At 46.1% G+C, this 24,792-nt stretch overlaps 1 protein-coding gene across 1 annotated transcript; it reads left to right on the top strand.

Annotated features, from left to right (window-relative positions):
* Window positions 1-9,417: 9,417 nt before the first annotated feature.
* irs2b (insulin receptor substrate 2b) lies at window positions 9,418-23,589 on the top strand. Its single transcript, XM_071905255.2, has 2 exons — window positions 9,418-12,963; window positions 21,099-23,589. Exons 1-2 carry the CDS (start codon window positions 9,591-9,593, stop codon window positions 21,101-21,103), a joined length of 3,378 nt encoding a protein of 1,125 aa, XP_071761356.2. The 5' UTR covers window positions 9,418-9,590; the 3' UTR covers window positions 21,104-23,589.
* Window positions 23,590-24,792: the final 1,203 nt, after the last annotated feature.

Here is a 24,792-nt window from a genome sequence, read left to right as displayed (position 1 = left end):
GAAAAGAAAATAAAGAGATATAAATAATACATTATGTTTGTATTTCAGATTTCGGATTACACCAGAATTGCAATGACAGACGTGAAATAAAAGCGTGATGTTAGCTTACCTGCACCTCCTGTTTGAGCAACAACAAAGTGGATGAGGAGCTGCTCATGGTGTGTGTGTGTGTGTGTGTGTGTGTGTGTGCGTGTGCGTGTGTCAGACAGGGGCATGCCCCATTACACACACCCCGGGGACTTGGTAAAATGAAGGGTGACACAGTCTCAACATATTTTTGTTATAGAGGGCTCATCCCCTTACTGATCTACACATAGCGGGGGCAGTAAATTTTTACCGTTCATGACGTGTATCAGGACAGAAGTGCAAATGGAGGCACCTGGCACTTCACGCTTGGTGTCTGTTTCAACCTGTAGGGGGTAGAAAGAGACAAAAATACTTCCTGAACTGCTGATATCATCATATTTGCGTAGAAATCTTGATATTATGACCAGGATTGATGTATTTCACCATAGACAAGTATATATACTGCTATATGTGTGTTTTAGTGTGTAGCCTCACTTTAAAAAGCAGCTCAACTCGTGAACACATGTAGACGCTGGTGGATGTGATGAGGTTCAGAGTTGTTGGACCGGTACAGTTAAAAAGGATGTGATGCTAAGGTAGCCACATGCTACAACATATCGAATCCTCTCTCTCTCTCGAAGATACAGTAATTAGAACCATATATCAGATAAGCCAATAAGCCACTAATGGCATAATTGGAAAAGAAGTAAATGCAATCCCTAATTATAGCCCACTGAACACGAAAACACCCATACTTCATTAACCCAGTGATAAACTGAGGGTATTTGTGCAGTGGGCATTAATGTGCATGTGTGTGTGTGTGTGTGTGTGTGTGTGTGTGTGTGCATGCAAAGTACACCTGTGTGTATTTGTGCTACTTGTCAGTATTGCTGTTTCCAGCCACTGGGGGGGAAAGTCCTCTCTGACCTGAGGGAGTGTCATCTCCTCATCTCAGACAGACAGTCATTAACACTCAACATTCAATTAAATCACTTGATTGGCTAATCACCCCACATGCATAATTTAACTGTCTAACCTCTCTCCCTCTTTTTTTCCGTCTTCATTAGTTTAACACACACACCTGCACACACACACACACACACATTGAGACATACACAGACTGTACTTCACATGATTCACATATTGTTAATTGCATTGCCCCTCATAATTGCATTACCCTCAGACATAGCTTAGCTCTTAGTGTTAGGTTATGAACATCTTCTTATGGGCCTTTACCTCAGCCAACCCAGCAGCCGTGTGTGCGTGTGTGTATGTCTGTGTGTGTGTGTGTGTGTGTGTGTGTGTGTGTGAGAGAGAGAGAGAGAGAGTGTGTGTATAAATAGGGGCCAAATGAGAGACAATTGCTGCTGTTAGCTAAGAATCCTGGTGAAAACATTCAAAAGAGACATGCCATATTCAGTAGTATAGCTAAAAGCAAACTACTGTACATAAACATGAAGCTACATGAACATCACTGTTATTCAGACAGGATTATCCATATCAAAAAGAGTCAGGATGAGCTGAACTACTGAGGGAAAGTGAATATTCACCTGCAATATGGGCTGAACACCAGACCCATGGAGGCCTACATAAGGGACAAGAGGTGCCACAGCTTTTTATACTTCCATACTGGTGTGGCACGCAGGCCACCTGTACTGTAGTCAAGCAGGAGACAGAAGCAAGCAACTATGATTCAACTGTAAACATCTGTAACACTGTCAATAGTCAACATAGCGAGAATTCTATCTAGCCAATAGAAACTCTGTATCAGCATGATGATGATGTTTAATCTGTAATATTTATTTATTGTATTTTTATCTCTGTCTTATTCTTTGCTGCTGCAATGACTTAATTTCCCTTTGGTGATCAATAAAGTTCACCATCTAAATTTTAACTACTTAACTACTATATCAACTAATCAACCTATCAACTATAAGTGGAACTATAAGTGGACTTAGCGACCCCAGAGAGTCACTCTGAATCCAGAGCGATCCTTTCATCCCCTTACCTTCTTGAGAAGGTAAGGGGATGAAAGGCTCAATTAAACAATTGTTAGCTGTTTTGCCACTGAGCACTTACTGCAAAATGGATAATTGCCAAAGACTATTATAGACATGTTTGCCTACACTTGAAGCATGTCTTCTAGTTGGGGTGGACCTCAAAACAAAACTAAAAACGGTGGGAGAGAATGTGATGGCGGGTCTGCGGTCAGTCAACAGGAATGTTGGAAAATAAACATGCTTCCAGTCCGGACAAAGTTCCAGACCTTATGACAAAGAAATGGTGAAACTATTTAATAATGCATCTAATTCAATTACATTAGTCTTGATCCTAAGCTGTCCAACGTATTCAGTAATTCCATAATGTTTTTCCTCATTACCATGACTTTAAAGTGGGAGGGTCCTGAGGTGTCCCTGAGGATTACCGGGAGGGACAATAAGCTCTGTGCCACTCGACTGCCGAGGACCCTGTGGCTAACAGAGAGCTGAAGCACTCTACTTCATCCAATAACAGTGTGATTTGGCATCCTCGCTCTATCTCCTGTCTCCCTCGTCTGTCCATCCCATCTTTATTCTTTTATTTTTTTCATCAATCATCTACACAGAGCTATTTCAAAACTCCATCCGTCCACCTGTCCATCCATCCGTCCCATGAAACTAACTTCTGATATCAAGAGAGAATGCGGGTCCGTCAGCCCCAAACTCTGACCACAACAGTCACACTGAAGCATCTGCGCGCTGCTGAGGTTATGAACCTTCACCTTCATGAGCATGTGACCCCACAATCTCAACAGCCGCGAGCGACTGACCCTTCACCGGCGTTGTTTTTATCTGACCAGGTTGCCGTAACCTCCGTTTCGAGCAGGCTGTTCCGGTCTCGCGGGGTCAGAGATGCGCTATTTGTGTCGTTTTTAAAAACACCCTGCGGCGAAACAAGCGCCTTGGCCCACCGTGCATCCTACTTTTCATAGCTTTGTGTTTCACTCAGTCCGTGCTGAACTTGCGGGTATATGGGTGTTACACACAGCAGCTGCTCAAGCATGTAATCTATGGAACAATGTGACAACCTCGCAGTAACGACAAGGTTCCTCGTTTTATGATGTTTTTGTGCCTGTGTCCGTCTGATTTATGGCAACTGGCATATGGCTATGAAGCAGTGGGAAGACGCTAAATATACCTTCCTAATCTGTTCCTTACACTGTGACGCCTGAATCATACTTCCCTCCGTGAATCCTTGTCCGGTATCATTCAGTCTTTGACTAATTTCCCCTCCCCTACACGTTTAAACCTCCTTGTCTCTGGCTATTCGTCATCTGTCGTTTACTCCTCTTAAATTCCCTTCCTCCTTTTTTCCTTCTCCTGCTAGTCAATCTGTCATGAGGGTGGGCAGTCCACTCATCTGAGGTATTTATTGAGAAACAGTAGGAATGTAGAGAAGAAATAGGGAAGAGCCAGGTGAGGAGGCATGTTACACGCATGTATTTGCACCTCCATCATTTATCCTCCACTGGAAACACTTTTGGTTTAAATCGGCCCAAATATCAGTGCCTGAGCTTCTAAAGCACAAAACAAACATGAGAGAGAAGTACTGCATGTGTTTGTGTGTATAGTATGTGTGTGTGGGTGTGTGAGAGAGGGAGAGAGAGAAGGACAGAGAGGGAGAGAAAGAGAGCAAGAGAGAGGATGTTTTGGAGAGGAGAGAGTGAGCGTTAGATCAGTGGGTCAATTGAGGCCAATAATCAGAGGTAGACTCAGTTACAGCAACAACAATCACACAGGCTGCACTGCGCATGCACACACACACACACACACACACACGCACACACACACACAGCCTCCTACTCATTCCTCATACTTAGATCAGGTCAGGCCCAACTAGACGCCTCCTCCTTCCCTTCCGTCATCTTTCCTCTGCTCTTTTTGTGGACTGCGTGATTCACTCTCCCAGAAAACAACATCTACACATTGATCTGCACTTGTCATTATGCTGCAGTCGACAAAAATACAACAAATATCATCCCTATGATCCAAACACTTCTCACAATTTCCTCTACAATCAATAAACTGGCATATCATCAATCTCAGGTCTCTGGAGGAGACATGAGAGAGAAGGCCTTGAGCCATGTGACAGAGCCACGCATCCATATGGAGGCTACAGGTTTTAGAATGCTATTTTATACACATTTCTGACTTTAAATAATTTAATTTATGTCATGCGGTCATTCTCTCTCACTGGCCCAGTCTCAGTCTCAAGTTTCCCCCCATTCTGATCGAGACAGAGAGAAGAGGCCCATGCATCATAGTCATTTACATCTCACCACGTGACTCCAGATAACGCATAATTATGACAAATGACTGATGACGGTATTATGGAGCCTGAATATCATATGCATTCATCTCTGTTTAATCAAAGCTACGGAGAGCGGAGAGTTCAGACGCCAGACTGCTGCTATATGTATCTCTCTCTGTGTGGTCCGGTGAGTAATTTGTTTGGGAGGACACACTCATGAATAAATATGTTATCTGTGTATGTCTTCTGCTTACATAAACATGCTATCATTGGTTTCTCTTCTGGTCAAATAAACATGCTATATATCGCTGCATGGCTCTGCTTGAATAGATATGTCTCCTGTCTCTTCTCATGAGCATATTAAATAAATATCTGTCTCACTGACCCGTGAAATGAGAAAACCTCAGTCATTTAGAGCGTCAGCGCTACAAATTATTAAAAAGAGGTGAAAGAAAAAAGAGAGAGGCAATAAGGTAGAGGGCCACAGTAAAGAGTGAAATTGTCATAATACAGAAAGGTCATGTAGAAATGTCAAGTGAAAACATGTAAAAGGTAAACATCTCTTTAGGTCGACTGTTTATCATCAAACATCCACAGGCATTTTTCAGCACACATCCCACACATCCACGCCTACCCTGTGTCCAATTTGCAGATTAATCGAAAATAGATTATGTCCATTCCAATGAGTTAGTTAACTGAAGTAATCAAAACTGTAATCACTGGTGCTGCGGCTCGATACAGGAGCGTGCGGTCATGTCCAATAACATGAAGATCTCAACTAGCACATGCCGCCTTTCTTCTGGGTCAGTCCGCCTGTGATCAATCAGCAGGAAAATTAACCAGAAGAGAAATTTCAATTTCGCTTTTACTATATTGATTAGTGAATCGAGTCAATTATGGATGACAACATAAGATTGAATGGAGCAATCTATACTGTATGAGCCCAAGAACACAGACAACAGCTGCCATTATGACTGCCTGGTTACAAAATAGGGTTTAAGAAAATTACACGGTTAATACAACATTCACAGAAAAAAATGACTAGGACAAGCTATATTAAAATGACACCCCACTGTGCGTCTTCCTATTTAATGCAAAGAAAACCCTAATGTAGTAATAGGAGAGTCAATGGGGGCAGTCTAATTGCAGAGGGGCTTATTTATCCCTTGGACACGGATCATGTTTTCAGTGCTGTGTGGTTGCAACCGGACAAGTTACCAACCATGAGAACAAAGGCTAATCTGTCCAGTTGAGCCTCTGACATGACACTCCTAAAAAAACCACAAAAATATCCCCAGCTCAGGACAATAAATAACAACAGAATAATAATCAGATCCAAAACATCAAAACAGCAGCGCCACAACAATACGCTTCAGACACCCCAGGCTTTAGCTGTAATCTGTTTTGCCCCATGTTAATGAGATGAGGCAGAGGATGGGCGAAGGGTGTCTGTGATGTTGGGACCAACAATAGACTGCTGTTCATTTGAGGTGGAGGGCTTGTGTTGCAGTGAGTGGAGTAAGTCTGAGTCTGATCTCCACTTCCCCCTCTCCCTACCCTTAAGCTTATCTCAACAGATCGGATATTATAATCTGCTTTATGAAAGCTTATGAAACCAATCGTTGCACATAGTGACAGTGCAGGGGATGGGGTGGCTGAGACATGTGCTTGTGACTCAGCAAATGGGGCAAGGATCCATAAGTCTGTTTGTATTTGAGGGCCGGCCTAGCGAGACTAAACAAGATTAGGTCTTTAATCAAAGACCACTCTACAAATAATAGACTAAACATTATATAAACTGGAGTTAACATGAATATACCAAAGAGTTAAAACAATTTAAGAGTATAGTTAACTGTTTATTTAACCCAATTTCACTAATTGCTCAAACTCAAAATTTAACATCACAGTGTAGACTGGTAAGCAAGGAAATAAATCCACAGAGTGGGACAGATCTCTCTGTTTTGAGAGAAAGCACCCTCACACAGTCACACCCCTATCCTTGGCTAAATAAATAAGCCTATAAAGACCTAATGGGTTCATACAAGGGGACAATGAGAGGGCCCGTTTAAGGCCTTGTAAATCAGGTTGTGGTGGCCGTTTAATTAACTTGTAAATTAATGCACCACGCTGTGTAAATTGGAGGGTGATAAATATGCATACAGTTACCTAAGAAAAGGGAGAGGACATACCATAGGCAAAACCAGATTGGTTGTGCATGCAGGCTGATGGCACACAGTTTATGGGACTATCACCCACCTTATTGGGATTTTATAGACACCTGATTTGCATTTCTCAGTGGAATGGTTCATGGGTAATGCGAAGAGACTCCCTCCCGCCCCTGCTTTCACTTCACAACCCCCACTCGCTCTCTCTTTCTCTTGCCAGTCTCAGGTCATGATATTATTTAAAGGGGGGTTGTCATGGACCTCGTTGCTGTTTACAGATAGTCAATGGTAGATTAAGGACATCTTATTCATAGTCTATCAAAGGGTCCAGCTACAGTAGATACTGTGAATGTTACATAGCGCAGCACATTCACAATATAGTCTCAATATATAGTCTCGATCCAGAATATGAGCGATAAAACAGGAAATCATAGTGATTTATTATAAAACTGTGAACATCCAGATTAAAACCCAGGTCTCCCATGTATGAAACCTAATATCAACTGATGGGGAACCCTCCTTAGCCTATAGGGAGATATCTGAGCCTAGAAGGTCTTAGGCAGGGCATCTCTGCTACATCTATTTGTCTTCATAGCACTCACAGAATGGCCTATAGGTAAATGTAAATGTGCAGCCCAAAGAATGAAAATGAAACAACTGAACAAAACACAGGGGCAGAACTCTACCTTCTCATCCTCTCACCACATCAGGAACTTAAAGGTCATTGAAGGGACGGACTACAGGAGGTTGTTGCCTGATTTGATTCCTTTTCCACAGTGGCAGTAGTCAAATCATTGCTACTGGTGGCATAATTGACCTGTACAGGGCATAGTAATTGACCTTGCTGCTGAGGACAGGGTTGGTTGGTGCTGAGCCAGCACAGTAGGCTTTAAAGGAAAATGGGGATAGAGGGCGGGGGGTGGTGTGTGTGTGCGTGTGTTGGGGGGGGGGGTTCAACATTTTATCATGTGACTTACACAACTGTTTCAACAATGGTCTTATCAGAGGCATGGCTGATGGCTGATATAATGTATATTGAATGACGTTAGAAATGGAGATTAAGCCTCAATTAAATTAAGTTTATGATTAAGTTTTATTTCTATGGCTGCATTTGCCTAATATATGGATACTCTGATGCTGCCTATTCACTGACAGACGTGCAGGGACAGATAAACACATTTTAAATTATGAGTAATAAATACCATACAGCCTAGCTTAATGTTTTACCAAGGAGGGGCCAGGTCATGGATAAATAAACAGTGATCATGATCAATATTAAAATAGAGAATGAGGTAATATAGAAGAGGGTGTTGTCATTAGAGAGGCAGCACTACCTCTCTGTCGGACACGAAGAAGTGAATCTGATTCTCTGAAGAGGAAAGGGCAGACTTTTGGATCTGAGCACAGCGCGCTCATCACCGCCGACCGCGGTACCCAGTGGGCTCCAGCATTTTGTTCATCATTACGCACATCGCCAGCCACTGACGCATCAAGATCAGGATACATTTTCTGCGTCATCGTAAACACTGCGATTTTTAAAATAGCCATATATGGGTCATCCCTCTGTTTCGTTGAGAGGAGGGAGGTGTACAATCTTCCATGGGTTGGCCTTTTAATATTCTTTAGCCTTAAACATTTTTTTAAACGTGGCGTATATTGCCATTCCACATTACATCTGCCACGATATCATATCCCTTTTGTGAATGGGAAGGCAAACATCACAAATAAGCATGCAAATTCCAGATAAAGCAGTCGGAAACGCTAGAGGCAGTATAGCCGAGCAGCTCAGCTGTCCTGGGAGCTCCAGGCAAACATAAATAGAGCAGTAGGCGACCGCGTTACGCAATCAAGTACGCTGCGCTCTGACTACTCTCAGCCCTTACCGTAGTTGTTTATCATTCACACTGATGATTCCACTGAAGCCCGCAAAGGGGAAGGGAGGTGAGAAAGGGGGCTGGAATAATACCCAGTTTAAACCATGAATGCATTCTGACTGGGCGACGCAGAGGGAATATTGAATTCCTGTGACAGAGCCGCAGTCTCAACTAGGTGATGCTTGTTTACCTCTGGAGTTGGAGAGGAGGACTGGAAAGACTCCCTCTGCTGCTCTGTCTCCACCACGTTCATACGCAGTTAATAGGGGAAAACGGTTGTTAAAAACATCCCATGTAATAATAATAATAGGCTAATACTACTAATACTAGGTTACTACGAATAATAATAATAGTAATAATAGTCATAATAATAATAGTAATAACAATAACAATTCAACCAAAAATAACAGTTTGGGGCAAATTCAACGTTCACAAACCATTCATTAATCTTCCTCAACTCTGTGCGCAATTACCTTATATTCAAGATCACTATCTTATATTTTTGAATCCCCCTTAACTCTTCAAATATCAGTAGGATAATGTAAAATCAAAGCATCTTTGGGGGGGAATATGTATAGGCTTTATGTAGTGTAGTGAACATAATACTTTAACGTCATCATATAATTAGTTACTGTAACACAACCAACAATATATTCTGTTCAATACACTACACTTTATAGGCTAAAAAGGACTCTAGTTCAGTATATATAGAGTCATGAAATTCTTCGGAGTAGCCAAAATCCTATCCTGAATCACAGGGGCAGAGCTGCTATAAATAAAGCTACAGAAGCAGGGCTGACTGTGTCTACACACAAGTGAGTCGGAAGAGGGCAGAGTGATAGTAGGAGGGCTTTTTCTTCTCTCTCTCCTTTAAACGGGGCCATTTCACTCCAACATTCAGCCCTTTTCCACCAATAAGCCCAATGAGCTGAGAGCGCACCGCCCACTGTCGGTGTGTGTGTATTTTTTTTCTTTTCCTTTCTTTTTTTGTAACCAAAGCTGGATGTGTAGATCGTCACATGTTGTTTCCCCTCCTCACTCCGGACACCAGGAGACATGTGTTATTTACTGCTCGGCTGCGGGAGAAGACGAACGCAGAACCGGCTCTGGAAATAGAGGACTGAATAAACAGCGTCGTTTTCATTAGCAACTCAAGGAAAGGAAACATTTGTGTCTGTGTGTGAAGGACGGTAGAATGGCGAGTCCGCCAGACACGGGAGGACAGCTGTTTTCCAGTAACGCGAACGTTAACAACAACACTATCAAGAAATGTGGATATCTAAAGAAGCAAAAGCACGGACACAAGCGCTTTTTCGTGTTGAAAGAGCCCAGCGAGGGTTTCCCTGCCCGGCTGGAGTACTACGAGAGCGAGAAGAAATGGAAAAACAAATCGGCCGCGAAGAGAGTTATTCCCCTGGACTGCTGCCTCAATATCAACAAGAGAGCGGACGCAAAACACAAATACCTTATCGCCCTTTATACCAAGGACGAGTATTTTGCCGTAGCGGCAGAAAACGAGCAAGAACAGGAGAACTGGTACCGGGTCCTGACGGATTTAATGGCAGAGGGGAAAGTGTATGACGGCTCGGCGTCCAACTCTGCGTCAGCGCTGGTGGGTTTCGACGAGGCGAGCTACGGCATGATAACGCCGGTTTCCGCTGCCTACAAGGAGGTATGGCAAGTGAATCTGAAATCCAAAGGGCTGGGGCAAAGCAGAAATTTGACCGGGGTGTACAGGCTCTGCCTCTCCAGCCGGACTATCAGCTTCGTCAAGCTGAATTCAGAGGTTGCCTCCGTCAGCTTACAGCTGATGAATATCCGGAGGTGCGGTCACTCGGACAGCTTTTTCTTCATTGAGGTTGGTCGATCGGCAGCCACGGGTCCCGGGGAGCTGTGGATGCAGGCTGATGATTCTGTGGTGGCGCAAAACATCCACGAAACTATCTTAGAGGCAATGAAAGCCATGAAGGAGCTGTCGGAATTCCGTCCGCGCAGCAAGAGCCAGTCGTCTGGTACAAACCCCATCTCTGTGCCCACACGGAGGCACCTAAACAATCTGCCCCCGAGTCAGACCGGGCTGCCGCGGCGGTCGCGCACTGATAGCATGGCTGCGACGTCTCCCGTGAGCAAATTTACCTCCTGTCGGATACGCACGGCCAGTGAGGGAGATGGCACCATGACACGCCCCATGTCAGTAAACGGGAGCCCCCTCAGCCCGGGGGTCCACAGGACCCTCCTGAGCAGATCTAATACCATTACAGCCCGCCCTTGTCGGACATTTGAGTCTTCTTCCCTCCAACACAGTAAGTCCATGTCTATGCCTGTGTCTCACTCCCCACCCATAGCCACCCCTAGCCCAGTGAGTCTGTCCTCCTGCCCAGAGAGCAGTGCTCCTCGCCCCTCCAGCTGCAGTGCCTCCTTTTCGGGCTCCCCCAGTGATGCAGGTTTCATTTCATGTGATGAGTATGGCTCCAGCCCCGCCGAGGCGCGGGACCTCAGGCTACCTCTCACCCTTCGCAGCAACACTCCTGAGTCTCTCAATGCTGACACGCCCCCCTCCCGGGACGGCAGCAACCTCCATGGCTACATGGTAATGGAGCGGCAGAATCAGAATGGTTACCGTCGGTTACCAGAACTGGACAAAGCCTATCGAAAGCGCACATACTCCCTCACCACCCCTCGCCAGCAGAGGGGTCCCCCGCAAGTATCTTCAGCCTCCCTGGATGAATACACTCTTATGAGAGCCACTTACACCAGCGGAAGCCAGTCTTCTCGCAGGTGTCACACTGCCTCCCCTAAAGGGACCTATCCTGAGGATTATGGGGATGTCCAGATTGGCTCTAACAGTCACCAAGGAGACAGTGGCTACATGCCCATGATGCCAGGCGTGGCACCATCAGGGGGCAAGGACGCCTACATGCCCATGAGCCCCATGTGTGTTTCTGCTCCTAAGCAGATCATCAACCCCCGTACGCACCCCTCTCCAGTTGGGCTGGTCCTGCGCACAGACTCTCCCGGGAGTGTGTCTCTGGAGGACAGTGGCTATATGCGCATGTGGTGTGGAGCCAAGATGTCAGTGGAGAGCACCGATGGGAAGCTCACCAATGGAGAGTACCTTAACATGTCTCCTGTGGACCCTCTGGTGTCTCTCACACCCCCGGACTACTTCCCGAGTCCACTAGGAGGAGACCCCCACCCCCAGCCACATCACAGACAGCCTTACACTTACAGCTCCCTGCCCCGCTCTCTTAAAGGTCAGCTGCAGCGCAGCGGGTCCACAGACACGGACCAGTATGTGGTGATGAGTTTACAGAGACAGCGGATAGAGGAGGAGTCAAACTACTGTCCTGTGTCTCCGGGAGGCTCTGTGCCCAGCAGCTCCCCAGGGACCCCGGTCACCCCCTCCTCAGTCCTGTCTCCCCTCAGAGCAGCCAGGGTAGAGGGGGGTCTGGTCAACCGGGGTAGGGTGAGTCGGCCTACCCGTCTGGCTCTGGAGTCCCTCAGAACCCTACCATGTATGAGCGAACACCCCCTTCCTTCAGAGCCACGCAGCCCGGGAGAATACATCAACATAGACTTCAGTAGTGCAACCCGCTACCCGCCGGTGTCAACAACATCAGAGAGCTCTGACTCCTCGCTCAGTTTATCGTGTGTGCAGGGGAGGTCTCCGCCACTCTCAGACTATGTTAATGTTGACGTCAGCTCCCCGGGTCACCTCGGCTCACACCAAGCTGGGGGTTCCCCCTCCGCAGTGCTCCTAAACCACACACCTGGGGTCCCAACTTGCCCCAGTCTGCCGAACCCACAGCAGGACACACAGGGAGGCGAGGAGGAGGAAAAGGAGAAAAGAGCAGAGGGAGAGAGAGAGGGGGAGGAGAGGGGGATGGTAGAGGAATACCCTCTGCAACGGCAGGTGAGCCCGGTGTGTCAGTCTGGTCCAGTCAAGGATGACTACACAGAGATGACCTTCAGCCCTCCCGCCCCTCTGCCTTCTCTCTGCACCACCGATGCTGCCCCCCTCCCCACCAGCCCCACCGCCTGCGTCCAGAGACTCAGCCTGGGGGGCAACGCTGTGGAGGCTGTGCCCCCTGTGCCAGTGGACTCTTTTCTTCTGGGGGGACCCTCGTTGTCTATCCCCCTCGTGGATCCAGACAGAGGGGCCAAGGTGATCCGGGCCGACCCCCAGGGGCGCAGGCGGCACAGCTCCGAGACCTTCTCCTCCACCACCACTGTCACACCTGTGTGCCCGTCCTTCGCCCACGACACCAAACGGCACAGCTCTGCCTCTGTGGAGAACGTGTCCCGCCCTGTACGCAACTCTGAGGGATCCGATGAGGAGTATGGCAGCAACAGCCCCATGTGCAGGGAGACATCGGCAGGTTATCAGAACGGACTCAACTACATTGCCTTAAACCTGATGGAGGGAAGCCTTGGAGGATGCAGTTTAGGGGGCTGCGAGGGACTTCTGAGGTTCAAGGCGGCTTGCGGCTGCAAGGGGGGCATGAATGGTTTCAGCGCCAACCCCTATGCCAGCATGGGCTTCAAGGAGACTGCCACTGCTGTGAAAGGTGAGCCCAGTCATAAAATGTGTCTCTGTGTGTTTTCATGCATATCACAAACTCATTCATTCAGACAGGCTTTCATTCATGGAGGGAGTGCTGTCAGGGCTTGAGCAGAGATATGCCTACAGAGATATGGTTCAATGTAGCCTACTTTGCAGACATACCCGTTGCTAAGCAGAACTAGAGTTCATTTTCCTTTCAAAGTTAACTACTATTGATATGTAATCCTCCACAGAAGCCCAGAGAATGTGATTGGTATGCTGAACACGGCACATACGGATCCATTTTTTACTCGTGTGTCTACAGTAGAGTCTGCTTGTCTGACACTGTACTGACTGTGGACGTATCTATTGCATGCTGGTCAGAGCTGGGAAGTAGTAGTTGTATTGTTCTGATAGGTTATGAACATGGTATTTCAAATTCGCTATAAATAATATTTATTGATAGATTTCCTCACTAGTCTTCTAATTAGAGGTACGCCACCGACTAGCTACACGCGTGACTGAGCATCTCCGCAATGTAGCAAAATACAGTAGGCTATTACAGGCTATAATAGTAATAGTGTAATAGTTATATCACACAAACGTGGCGTCGGTTTTATATGAACGGTGGTTAGGAACAGACGCCGTGCGTTTTCTTATTAGCATAGTAGTGTTTGGGAAAACACTGTAAACGCGGGCTGCATAAGCCTCGGCAAGTACAGTTATTATGAGCATTGCTGTTGGGTGTAGGCTGTGATGTTTAGATAGGATTAGTCACTTACTCGTCACACCCATGATACATCGACAAACCTCAAGGCTATGCGATGTTGTGAACTATGCTCGGTGTTTGGAGCTGCGTCAAGCCACACAGAGATATTAGGCAGAATATTACCGGAAAGTAGGCGACTTTGCCTTCAAAATAAAAGCGTAGAATTTGTCACTTGGAAAAAACAACTGAATAACGCACTAGGGTGTAGGCCTACAAAATAACAAAAATCGTATTAAAATACTCATGGAAGCATATACTTCAAGTATGGGGTGGAACTTCTCTACATGACATGTTGTGTAGGCATAATATATAGCCTAATAAATGCATACTTGGAGAAAAACAACAATTGTATTTTGATGCAGTATTGAACCCTCCTTAAATGTAGTATTCATTACATTTATTATTTATATTAGGCTACTACTCAGGTATTTTGTATATGAAAGAAAACATTGCAACACATGCTCGACAGTGACGATTTTATTTTGAAAGTCATGAGCGGATGTGGTATTTTTATATTCTGACTGGCTTGACCCTGGTGTGTGTGTGTGTGTGTGTGGATGGTCTGCTCTGGTCGTATCCACTCAGTGACGCAGTTCTTATTCCACGTCAGTGATAAAAACATCTAAACTGATCCAATGACGCATGCATCTTCATACCAGATTCATAGAACAGTGGCTGAGGTAAAGCTCTCGAAAACAGTAAATGTTTATTGTTAACATTTAATTAGTGTTTAGTGTAACAGTATTTTTTATTTTATTGTTTTAATTTTTTTGTGGACGGTGTGTCTGTGTATGCTGTGAAATCCTCACGAGTATAAAGGTGTATATGGGAAGGAACTGTCGGCATCAAAATATTACCTTTCACCTTATTCTGTGTGCTGTTACATCAATGGCTTTTCATGCATCCCTAAATGGCAGGGATTATTTACAGGGAGGGATGTCCTAACAGGGGCATGTCAGAAGTTGCTGTTGTTTGAAAAGAAAATACACTGTACAGGGATTATCATGAGTCACTGTTCCTGATGGTGAAATACAAGAGTTTAATTGCTGTTTGTGGTTTCACAACTAAGTTGTCTCCCTTTGTCTCTTGCTTTTCTGGCTGCCATGCTGTGAGCACAGCCAGCGTGGGGCTTGGTGCAAGTCATCGGGTTCCCCAGAAAAACAAGTGAGTCAGTTGTTTATCAGTTGTCAGGTACTGGGTTTCAGGACAGGAATGCAGGCAGTGTGCAAAGGTTGCTGGGAGAGGTGAATGCTCACTTGTTTTTCTAACCTGGTGGGATGGACTTTGGGGGGATGGGAGGACACTTTTTCACTGCGAGCAACTTTACAAAACACGCTGATGAAACTGTTGTACACACGAGCGCGTATGCACGTGTGTTTTGTGTGAACACATTCGTGATGTGGACACACACACACACACACACACACACTCACCTTTTGTGAACTGCCACTTAGGCTATTGTTCCATCACTTGTTTGTGTCTGGGCACTTTGTGTTCCAGAGGACAGGACCTACATTTTCAAATGCTGTGTTTTCCCAACTCCAGCAGATAGAGGCTCAGCGGAGCAGTTTGTCCACAGGCTACAAAAGCAAGGGAGGAGAGAGAGGGAGGTGGAGGAAAAATGGAGAAGGAGGGATGACGTGTTGTTTTGTTTTTCAAGTATCACGACAAAATAGACCATTGAGCTGTTGGCTGAAGGGAGGGAGAGAGTGAGGGGGAGGAATGGAGGAGAAAGAAGGAAGAAAGAAGACAGAAAGTAAGACAGAAAGATAGAGATCATTGTTGCTCTGGTAAGAGTTGGCTGTAGCTGTCTTTGTTATATATGGCCTTCCGGAAAAACCAAAGATCAGCTGGAGTGAAAGAACGCTGAACATCCCAATACTCTGCCCCGATCAACAATGTCGCCAGTGCGGCCGCTCAATGATGTTCTCATCAAAATACAAACCACTGAGAGGCTTTTGTGGGCCTGTGTTTGTATGTGTGTGTGTGTGTGTGTGTGTGTGTGAGAGAGAGAGTGAGTGTGTGTGAGTGTGTGCGCATGTGTTTACTACAAAATGACCGGCTTTTCCACATTCTCATCTCGGCACCACTTGACAAACCATAGTGAACATTCCCCACACTCACAATAATTTGAAACCAGTAGATTAGGAATTCAAATCATCTGAACTCAATTGGCCTCGGAAATTGTCGCTGTGTTTGCCTGAGAGAGAGAGAGAGAGAGAGAGAGAGAGAGAGAGAGAGAGAGAGAGAGAGAGAGAGAGAGAGAGAGAGAGAGAGAGAGAGAGAGAGACTGCTCCTTCAACAAACATGCAAATGTGGCAGCACATCCTGTTTGTCTGTATGGGGAAGTTTTCGAGTGGCAGATTGAGGAATGGTGAAGTCCGTTTGCGATTTTGTAGTTTATTGGTTCTCTGACACATTAAGTTGATGGGTTGCACTGTTGCTGTTTGGGTTTTGGCCAGACATGCCGGGCGGGGGGGGGGGGGGGGGGGGGGGGGGGGGGGGGGCGACTGGGCAGAGGAGGCGGCGACTGAATGGCTCGCTCGCTGTTTAACTTTCAAAGCACGCCTCCGGTCCCTGCCGCCAAAGTCAGTTACTTGACCTCTGAACCAGCACTGTGTGTGTGTGTGTGTGTGTGTGTGACTGTGTGAGACAGAGGCAGAGAGAGATATTGCCATCAGGGCCCTTACAGAAAACCCACACACCCCCACTATGTCTGCAAAGAATAGAGAGGCCTGCTTACTATTTTTACAGCTTATCTGTCTTTCACACTTTCTCCCTTTCTTTAGCTGTCTTGGTCTTATCTTTCCGTTACAGTATGTCTCTCTCTTGCCCTTTCTCCCTTTTCTCTGAAAACTTCTTCTTTATCATCCTCCTCTCCTCCCCCCGCCCTCTCCCCAGGTTTTCCTCTCATTTATCAAGCCTCTCTCCCTCTCTGTCCCCCTCTGTCTGGCTTGGGCAGTCAGGTGTTTGGGTGCAGACAGGGGAGAAGACTGACTCACTCTCTCCATGTTTTCATTTGTGTGCCCAGACAGACCCCCCCTCCCCCCCGTCGCCACACACACACACACACACACACACACACACACACACACACACACTTCCCTCTCTACCTTTGTGTATGTGTGTGCGTTTGCCCGTGCGTGCATATATATGGCCATCAGCAGATGGTGGTGGGGGGGGGGGGGGGGGTCTTGCACCTGCCCCGCCAAGCAGTGCTCACTGGTTATCTGGCCCTTCAGAGGGGAGTGACAATACGCTAATGACTGGCCACCATCTGCCACAACAACAACAGGGAGAGAGGAGGAGAAGGAGGAGGTGGGGGGGTAAGAAGCTGTATACCAACCCGAAACCCCTCCCCCCTCTGTTCCCTCCTTTCCCTCCTCCTTCTCCTCTCCAAGCATTGGTTTCTGTTTTCCGGAAATCATGTGATTTAGCCCCCCCCCCTCCCCCTGCACCGGTGAATTTGAGCCCTGTGTTCTTCCTGCTCACCTCAGGGAGAGGAGTTATCTGTCCTCAGTGGACTGTTTCTGATTGGTTTTTCACAACGCAGGCCATAGAGGTTTGTCTAACGATGCATTAAACAATTAGCTAATTATCTAGCTTATTAGAGCCACTGTTGGGTCTTGCCTGCAACACTCTCACCCTTGCTGGTCGCTTTACCTCAGACTGTTGCGACACTAACCGACAACTAACAACTAATTAACTAATGTGGATATACATCATAGGGTTTATTGTTGCAGCGTGGAAGCGGTGATGAAATCTCTTTGGCTTCTGCCAGACGCTCTAAGCTTAGAACATTAGGCTCCTGTAGCAGTACTTCTGTCTGATTACATACAGTATTTTGAGGAACGTCTAGTCTCCGTCCTCACCTGTCCTGCCCCCCGCACACACACACACCCCCACCCTGCCGCTGCTGGCTGTCTGATACATAACCCTTTGAGTAAAGTAGGGCGGGATGTTCCAGCACTAGATAAAAACTCAGTCAACCTACTGTATCCTCCATTTAGCTGGGAGGTAAGAAGGATTACATTCACTTCAGGATTAGACATTGTTGAGCAGCTTGTTTTGTTTAGAGTTGGAAGAAGAGAGAGTTTGTGTGTGGCACGGGCGCACTGACTGGCGTACACATGCGAACGCTTGCATGCATGCACACGCACGCCTCATTCATACACACACACGCACACTTGGTAAGCTCAATCGGCTCCTGCCCGCTCAGACTCTCCTCAGTCATAACTTCCAAACAATCCAGCTCATAACAGATAATAACCTCTTCTCCATCTCTCTGGGCGCTCAGCATTTGGTGGTGTGGCTCCTACGGTGGTCCCAGCCATCGCACGTGGAAATTATTCAATATGAGCAGCATTATGAACGCGTGCTTTTGTAATTACAGAATAGAATTTGGCGCAGGGATCTCTTTAAGAGCTTTTGGCGTGACTGAATGTAATTGCTCAGCATGTGACATGAATTTCTATTCACATATCTCTCCCTTGCCTCACAGAGTGCTTGGCAGTTAGACAATGTGTGCGAAGGAGAGAGAGTAATGTAATATATGTATAATGACTTGATATCATCTGGATTCTAATCGTGATGATGATAAATGTCATATCTCGTAGAATCTGAGCCTGTTTAGTAGCATGCCATAAAGCTAATGACAAGAAGTCTGTGAAAAAGCGCCCCCCCTCCCCCCATCCGCCATCACTCATGCATTTTGATTTAACAAAGAGCTTTTGAACGTGAACATCTTGAAAGATTGTTGCAGAAAGTGGCTTTTTATTAGAATTCTTTGTAGCAAATATCTATACAAATAATGAATTAACAGCACATGACCTCATAGTGATGCGTGTGGGTGTCCTACATGCTTAAAGGGTTGTTGTTGTTGTTATTGTTCAGGAAGAGGTGTGAGAGGTCAGAGGTGAGAGAACAGTCAGGAACTACTAGTCCAGTGTTTTTTGGTGGAACTCTGCTGTAGGTCAGGGAGGAGCCGGGAGGGCAGGAATGTAAACAGAGCAGATCTGTGTCTGCTGACCTCTCCCTTTCTGTAGAAGGAAACCAGCTACTGAGATCAGTTTTGTTGTTTGCAGACACTCCTTTTCCAGCGTATCGGAAACGCACTGAGCCGCGGTGATCCACTTTCTCGCTGCCGCTGTTCAGGGACGCTGTATGTTGGGTCAGCTCCACTTCCTAAAAGCCCATTCAGTCTGTCTGCCCACTACTGAACTATATGAGCAGGCATCAACAGACGTGGGCACATGTTTACTTTGCTTCTCAAGCACTAGAAAAGGACTGCTAATACATGCCTCTGTGTGTGTGTGTGTGTGTGTGTGTGTGTGTGTGTGTGTCCTAACCCTGAGTGGAGCAGGGCTAAATTTAGCCTGTGAGAACTAAATAAATAATGAAGAGAGCCAGGGTGTGCGTGTGGGACGGGACAGGGGGCGCCGAGGGGGTTTGCAGGGAGGGGCAGAGGGGTGTGTGTGCTCCGCAGGGGAGGGGCAGGGGCCATTGGGTTCATACCCTGCCGGACCTCTGTCCCCTTCCCTCAATAACACCCCCCCGCTTCCCTACCCGCCCACCCCTTTCTCCGATCAGCATGTGTTAGATTAGCAGTGTGTGTGGTGAGGCTGTCAGTATCAGCTGAGTCCCTATACACCGCATTGCTCCTAGCAAAGCTGCCGGGGGCACCATTGATAATAGGGGGGATTGAAGCCTCGTCTGCGTATGTGTGTGTGAGTGGGTGTGTGTATGTGTGTGTGCGCCCGGGAGCAAACCTGGGCTGTTAGTGAGGTGATTCAACTCTCCTTCCCGGCAGCTCTCAGTCATTCTCACCCAAGTGTCTGCCTCTACAGGCCACCGACTGGCTCAGACCAGCCCTGGGAGACACACACACACACACACACACACACACACACACACACACACAGATCGTTATGGACGGTCGGTCCCATGACCTCACTGCATTCCCGTTCCTCTCTGTCAGGTTGATTCTGTTACTCTGGTTTTCCACCCCTGCCCCCCACCTCTCTCTCTCTCTTTCTATTTTTCTCTCTCTAACTGACGCCCCTGGCAGTGAAGAGACAGACCCCAGCCTACCTAGCTGGCCTAGACAGAGGAATCAACCAAAACTAGTTTTCAGATGAACTCTGTGGTCCCACATTTTGCATCTGAGACATCCCCGGGCATCTGTGGAACTGGGTCAGCCTGGGTCAGCCTGCAGTGTGATTAGCACGTAAATGAAGATGCTAAAGACACTAACTATGTTTGTGTGTGTGTGTGTGTGTGTGTGTGTTAGCTGTCTTTATTAACTCCATCCCATCTTTTCCTTTTCCTCTATGATGTTTCAGTCATCATTTGACATTAGCATCTGATGTTGATTTGGAGGAACTACATATGGGACAGAGAGAGAGAGAACAGACATGTGTGTGTGTGTGTGTGTGTGTGTGTGTGTGTGTGTGTATGTATGTGTGTGTGTGTGTGTGTTTGTGTGTGTGTGTGGGGGGGGTAACAGAGAGGACTCTGAATCGAGGGTTTGTTTTAGAGAATGACGATCACATCCAGCTTTGTGAAAACAGCTCTTGTTCGTGGCTGGAAAAGCGAGGGAGAGGAGAGAGCGAGCGAGGGAAGAAAGGCAGCCACGGAGAGAGGCTGTGTGTGTGTTAGCCGAGACTTCCGCTGCCATTTGAGGGCTGCATGCAAATGAAACCTCACAAACAAGTACACAGGGGCAAGGGTCAGCACAGCTTTCCACTGGGAGAAAAAGAGACACTCTCAAACACACAGGGTTTATACAAGAGGTTGAAAATACCCTTGGCTGTGGTGTGTGTGTGGGAGTGCACTTGGCAGTTTGTTTTTCTTTTTGTCTCAGTAGGTATGAATTCAAGAATACCTGTGTGTCTGTGTGTGTGTGTGTGTGTGTGTGTGTGTGAGAGAGAGAGAGAGAGAGAGAGAGAGAGAGTGTGTGTGCGTGTGGCAGTGTTGTTGTTGCTGTCTCTATCTGCCGTCATTGGAGACTGCCCTCCGTCAGCTGCATAGTGCTAAATGCCACTCTGTTTTTCCCCTGCAGTGAAAGCACCTGCCACTTCAGTGTCTACCAGCTGAGCAATACACACACACACACACACACACACACACACACACACACAGACAGGCTGAAAAGCACTTACTCCTTACTTGGTAACAGAGTGGGGGTATACCGTTTGACCTCCCCATCCCCCCTAATGCCTATTCCTACGTAATAAATCACACATACTGTACACACAAACGCACATGGACACACACGCACTTGACAGGAAGAGAGTATGGAGCGGGGAAAACTTTTCATACGTTCAGCTCCGTGTCTGTTGCCGGTGTGAATCACATGACTAACGTACCCGCTCTTTCTCCTCTTCTCGCAGACTGAAGGCTGATGGGCCCCCGCCGCATCCCTCCCCCCCTCTCTTTCCTGTGAACGTGGGATTGCGCTGCAGCCTAGTGACGAGGTCGCCACGCCGACAGCTGGACCATGTGCTGCAGCGGACGACCTTTCACCTCTACCCCCCTCCAGGGGTCACAGGGACGGCCATCGCCATGGCAACAAGGACACTTGACCCTTCCCCCAAATCTTCCCTCCCCTTTTCTCGGCACCCAAACATTCAGGCGCCATTGCTGCTGCTGTATTAGATGACTTAAAAAAACAAACACTTAAAACGGACTCTAACACTTTAGATAACTATTTATCTGTGTACGTAGGCCTACAAAATTATTCTTCAGTATATTATTATGTTAATTATTACTATTGTTGTTATCATTCATACACTTTCCACTGGTTTTCCTTTGGCTTTAGCCAACAGGGCCAGATACCCTCACCTTAAAACCTGTGAACCAAACCTGGAGAGCATGTGTACTCACACACACACAAAAACCCTTTCATGCATACAGATTGCATATATATTTATTTATTTATCATGTACGTATGCATTTAGTGAAACGTGTGTGTGAATTTGTACACAGATTGTACTGCAAAAAGAGGTGGCATTTATGAACATATTTAAAGATCCAAGTTAATGATTGCTTAAAAAGAAACCCTACCTCACAGCAAAAACCAGGTTAGTACCAATTCACACAGCAGAAACATATATATAAAATGATCTATTTATTTTCAGAGGTGAATGTTTTTGTAAAACCACCAATCCAAAGCCTTACTCTAGCCGTCAGCCCCTGTCTGATGGACCTTTTTAGTTTGGACCTATGAACACGCAGTATATCAAAGATTTAACCGATCGTCATGGAGACCGAATGTTTGTCAGAGCAGTAGGAGAGACAGCCTCTCTGAGATTACGTGTCTACTGTTCACATGCTACTTTTACGACAAGAGTATGTACTAAAGATCCAGAGTAATATATTTATTATTATGCCTGAGATGGAGGAGTACTGATTCATACACACAAAGAGAATACCAAGAGGACCTTGGAGGAATACGTCACATTGCATCGCATCACGCGTGCATGCAGACACACACATGCACATGCAAACACTGCAGTATGATCCAGTTCCAACCTGACCACTAGATCTGTGGCCTGTCCGAGTCAAAGCCTCGGCACCTTTTATACACTTTACCTTTCGACCCAGCTCATCCACTGTTCACCTGTGATGTCCTGCACACCCACACACACTGCAGGGAGGTACGACCCGTCAGGGCAGGGGACAGCGACATGGCCAACAGACTGTTTGATGAGGTTATTTATAGAGTAAACGGACAGCCCAGAATCTCTGGTTCAGAGTTGACGCGCGCCACAGTCTCGGCTGGTTGTTCAGTGAGCCTTTTCGACAGCTTGAATCCACGGCCGCTGCCGCCGCCGCCGCCGCAGCCACTCTCAGCTGAGAGAGAGCCGGGCGGGACACACCGGAGCTAATGCATGGTCTTGCACTTACAAACTCCCTAGATTGTAACACAAGACACTTTTGAATGTAGTACATGCTGTGTTCCGAGCTTGGGAACACACAACCCAACACCACAACAACTACAACAACCACAACAACTATGAAACATGCAGCGGTACAGAACGGAAACTACGAAACACATAAAAACAGAATAAAAGAAACAAACCAGGACGAATATCTCTTCATTTATCTGAGTTCACTGGTACTCAACGTTTGCCTATATACTGTAAATAGTGTAATATTACAGAGAATTACATCTAAGCAAAAGCTGAGAAACTTTGTTGAGAGATTTTAAGTTAAATAACTTATGTTGTTTGTACTGTACATAATATGTGTTTGAGTGAATTCCCTGATACAACGAAAGCACTAATTAAGTTATATGCTAAACAACATGGTTTGGCCTTGATTTTTTTAACTGTCATGGGATGGTCTTGTGAAATGGATGCCACTATGAGGACATTTTCTAATGCTGTAATTCTGAAAAAGATTTTAAGAGAAATCATTAATTAATACTTGACATAGTTAATTCTTGCTACTTAGGTACAATACAAATGGCATATATGCAATATTTACACTTTTGAAAATTAGTTTACAAAGAGGTACCAAATGTATAAATACTATGTTAATAATGTTTGTTAAACCTTAAAATCAGATTTTTGCTGTTTGTACATTTTTTCTGCCAATTTGAAATGGAAAGTTTTTCTGTTTGTTTTTGCTAATCGAGCCTATTGGTGTTTTGAGCAGTGTTTTGCATTTGGATAATGTTTCAAGTTGAGTTTTTATTCAGCATCTAAAAGTTACGATATGGGCCCTGGTTTATCTTGCTGTGTCTTCCATTGTAAATACTTCATATCTTGCTTATTGTAATGCTACTAAGAGATGATAATTTAAACATGTAGTTCATTGCTTTAGACTGTATTGATTCTTTATAGACACATGCAATAAATAATGATGTTATTTAAGAAAGCCGATTGCCTCTGTTTTCTTTCTCCTCCCTCTGTCCTCCCCTGCCACATCGCAAACAAATGCTCTCTTTTCATCTCTCATATGAATAGGCGCTTGCCAGAGCAGATGTCTCAATTCAGTTTCCTGGCTCCTTCATTAAGAAAACCCTCATTAGGAAAGAGAGAGAGAAGAGAACATATCTTGGTTCTCTTTTCTGTCTCTTTCATCTGCTCTGTCCCTCCTTGTTTTCACTGAGTGTTTTTGAAGCTCCACTCCCCATTGAGAAAGACCCCATCATGAATCGTAGTAGACTGGGTGGAGGGCTAACCCAGCATCCCCTCCAGCATTAGCATTGTTATTGTTTTGCAGCCCTTGTCTCCCAGTCCCCACCCCCAGCAATAGTAATTAGACGAGCATGTCGAAACAGCCCCCAGAACTGGGAGGGAATAAATAACGCTGTGATAGGATTATGATTTTGTGCCTTTAGCCATATGCTGTCAGATTATTCATTCTCACAGCCTTGCTAATTAAAATGGTAATTAAGGCTGAGAAACGGGTTTAATTGTCTAGTACGGCTAGTCGTATGTGTTGGCGTGGGAGGATGGGTTGATTTTTTACGTCTGTGTGTGTGTGCATTTGTTGGGGGGAGGGACATGGGATGGTTGTGTTTGTATCTAAATAATAAAATATAATGTGGTCTGAATATGCATGAAGGCAAGTAGAGATGGGGCTAGCCAGAGTAGCATGGAGGTGATGAGAACAGCTGCAAAGGAGGGGCAGTTTGTTGAGAAATCTACAGATGGACTTATGGCCTGCCAGTCCATCCAGTAGGGCAGAGTGAAAGATTAGAGGTAAAGACAGCATGATGTGGGCCAGCAGCACATAGATGCAAGAAGGAGAGAGGGGCTAATGAGAGAGAGAAAGAGAGATCTAGAGGGCACAGTGTCACTTATTTTCTGTAAACCAAGTCTCATCCATCACTTCTCTCATCCCTCCTCTTCTCCCTCTTGCTCCTAAAGTTTAATTAAGGAGTCTAAATTATCCCATTAAATAATAAAGGAGGGATAGGGAGCAAGTGGCTGGCCATGTCTGTCTGTCTGTCTGTCTGTCTCTCTCTCTCTCTCTCTCTCTCTCTCTCTCTCTCTCTCTCTCCTCCATTCTTCAGTCCCGCTCATGCAGTCCCATAATCATTCATCAGGAGGCAAGGAAATACAGTATTCATGG

This window comes from Centroberyx gerrardi, chromosome 10 (genome assembly GCF_048128805.1).
Source record: "Centroberyx gerrardi isolate f3 chromosome 10, fCenGer3.hap1.cur.20231027, whole genome shotgun sequence".
NCBI lineage: Eukaryota > Metazoa > Chordata > Actinopteri > Beryciformes > Berycidae > Centroberyx > Centroberyx gerrardi.
Note: the sequence above shows the minus strand (reverse complement) of the source record. Positions and strands in the feature narration are given on the sequence as shown.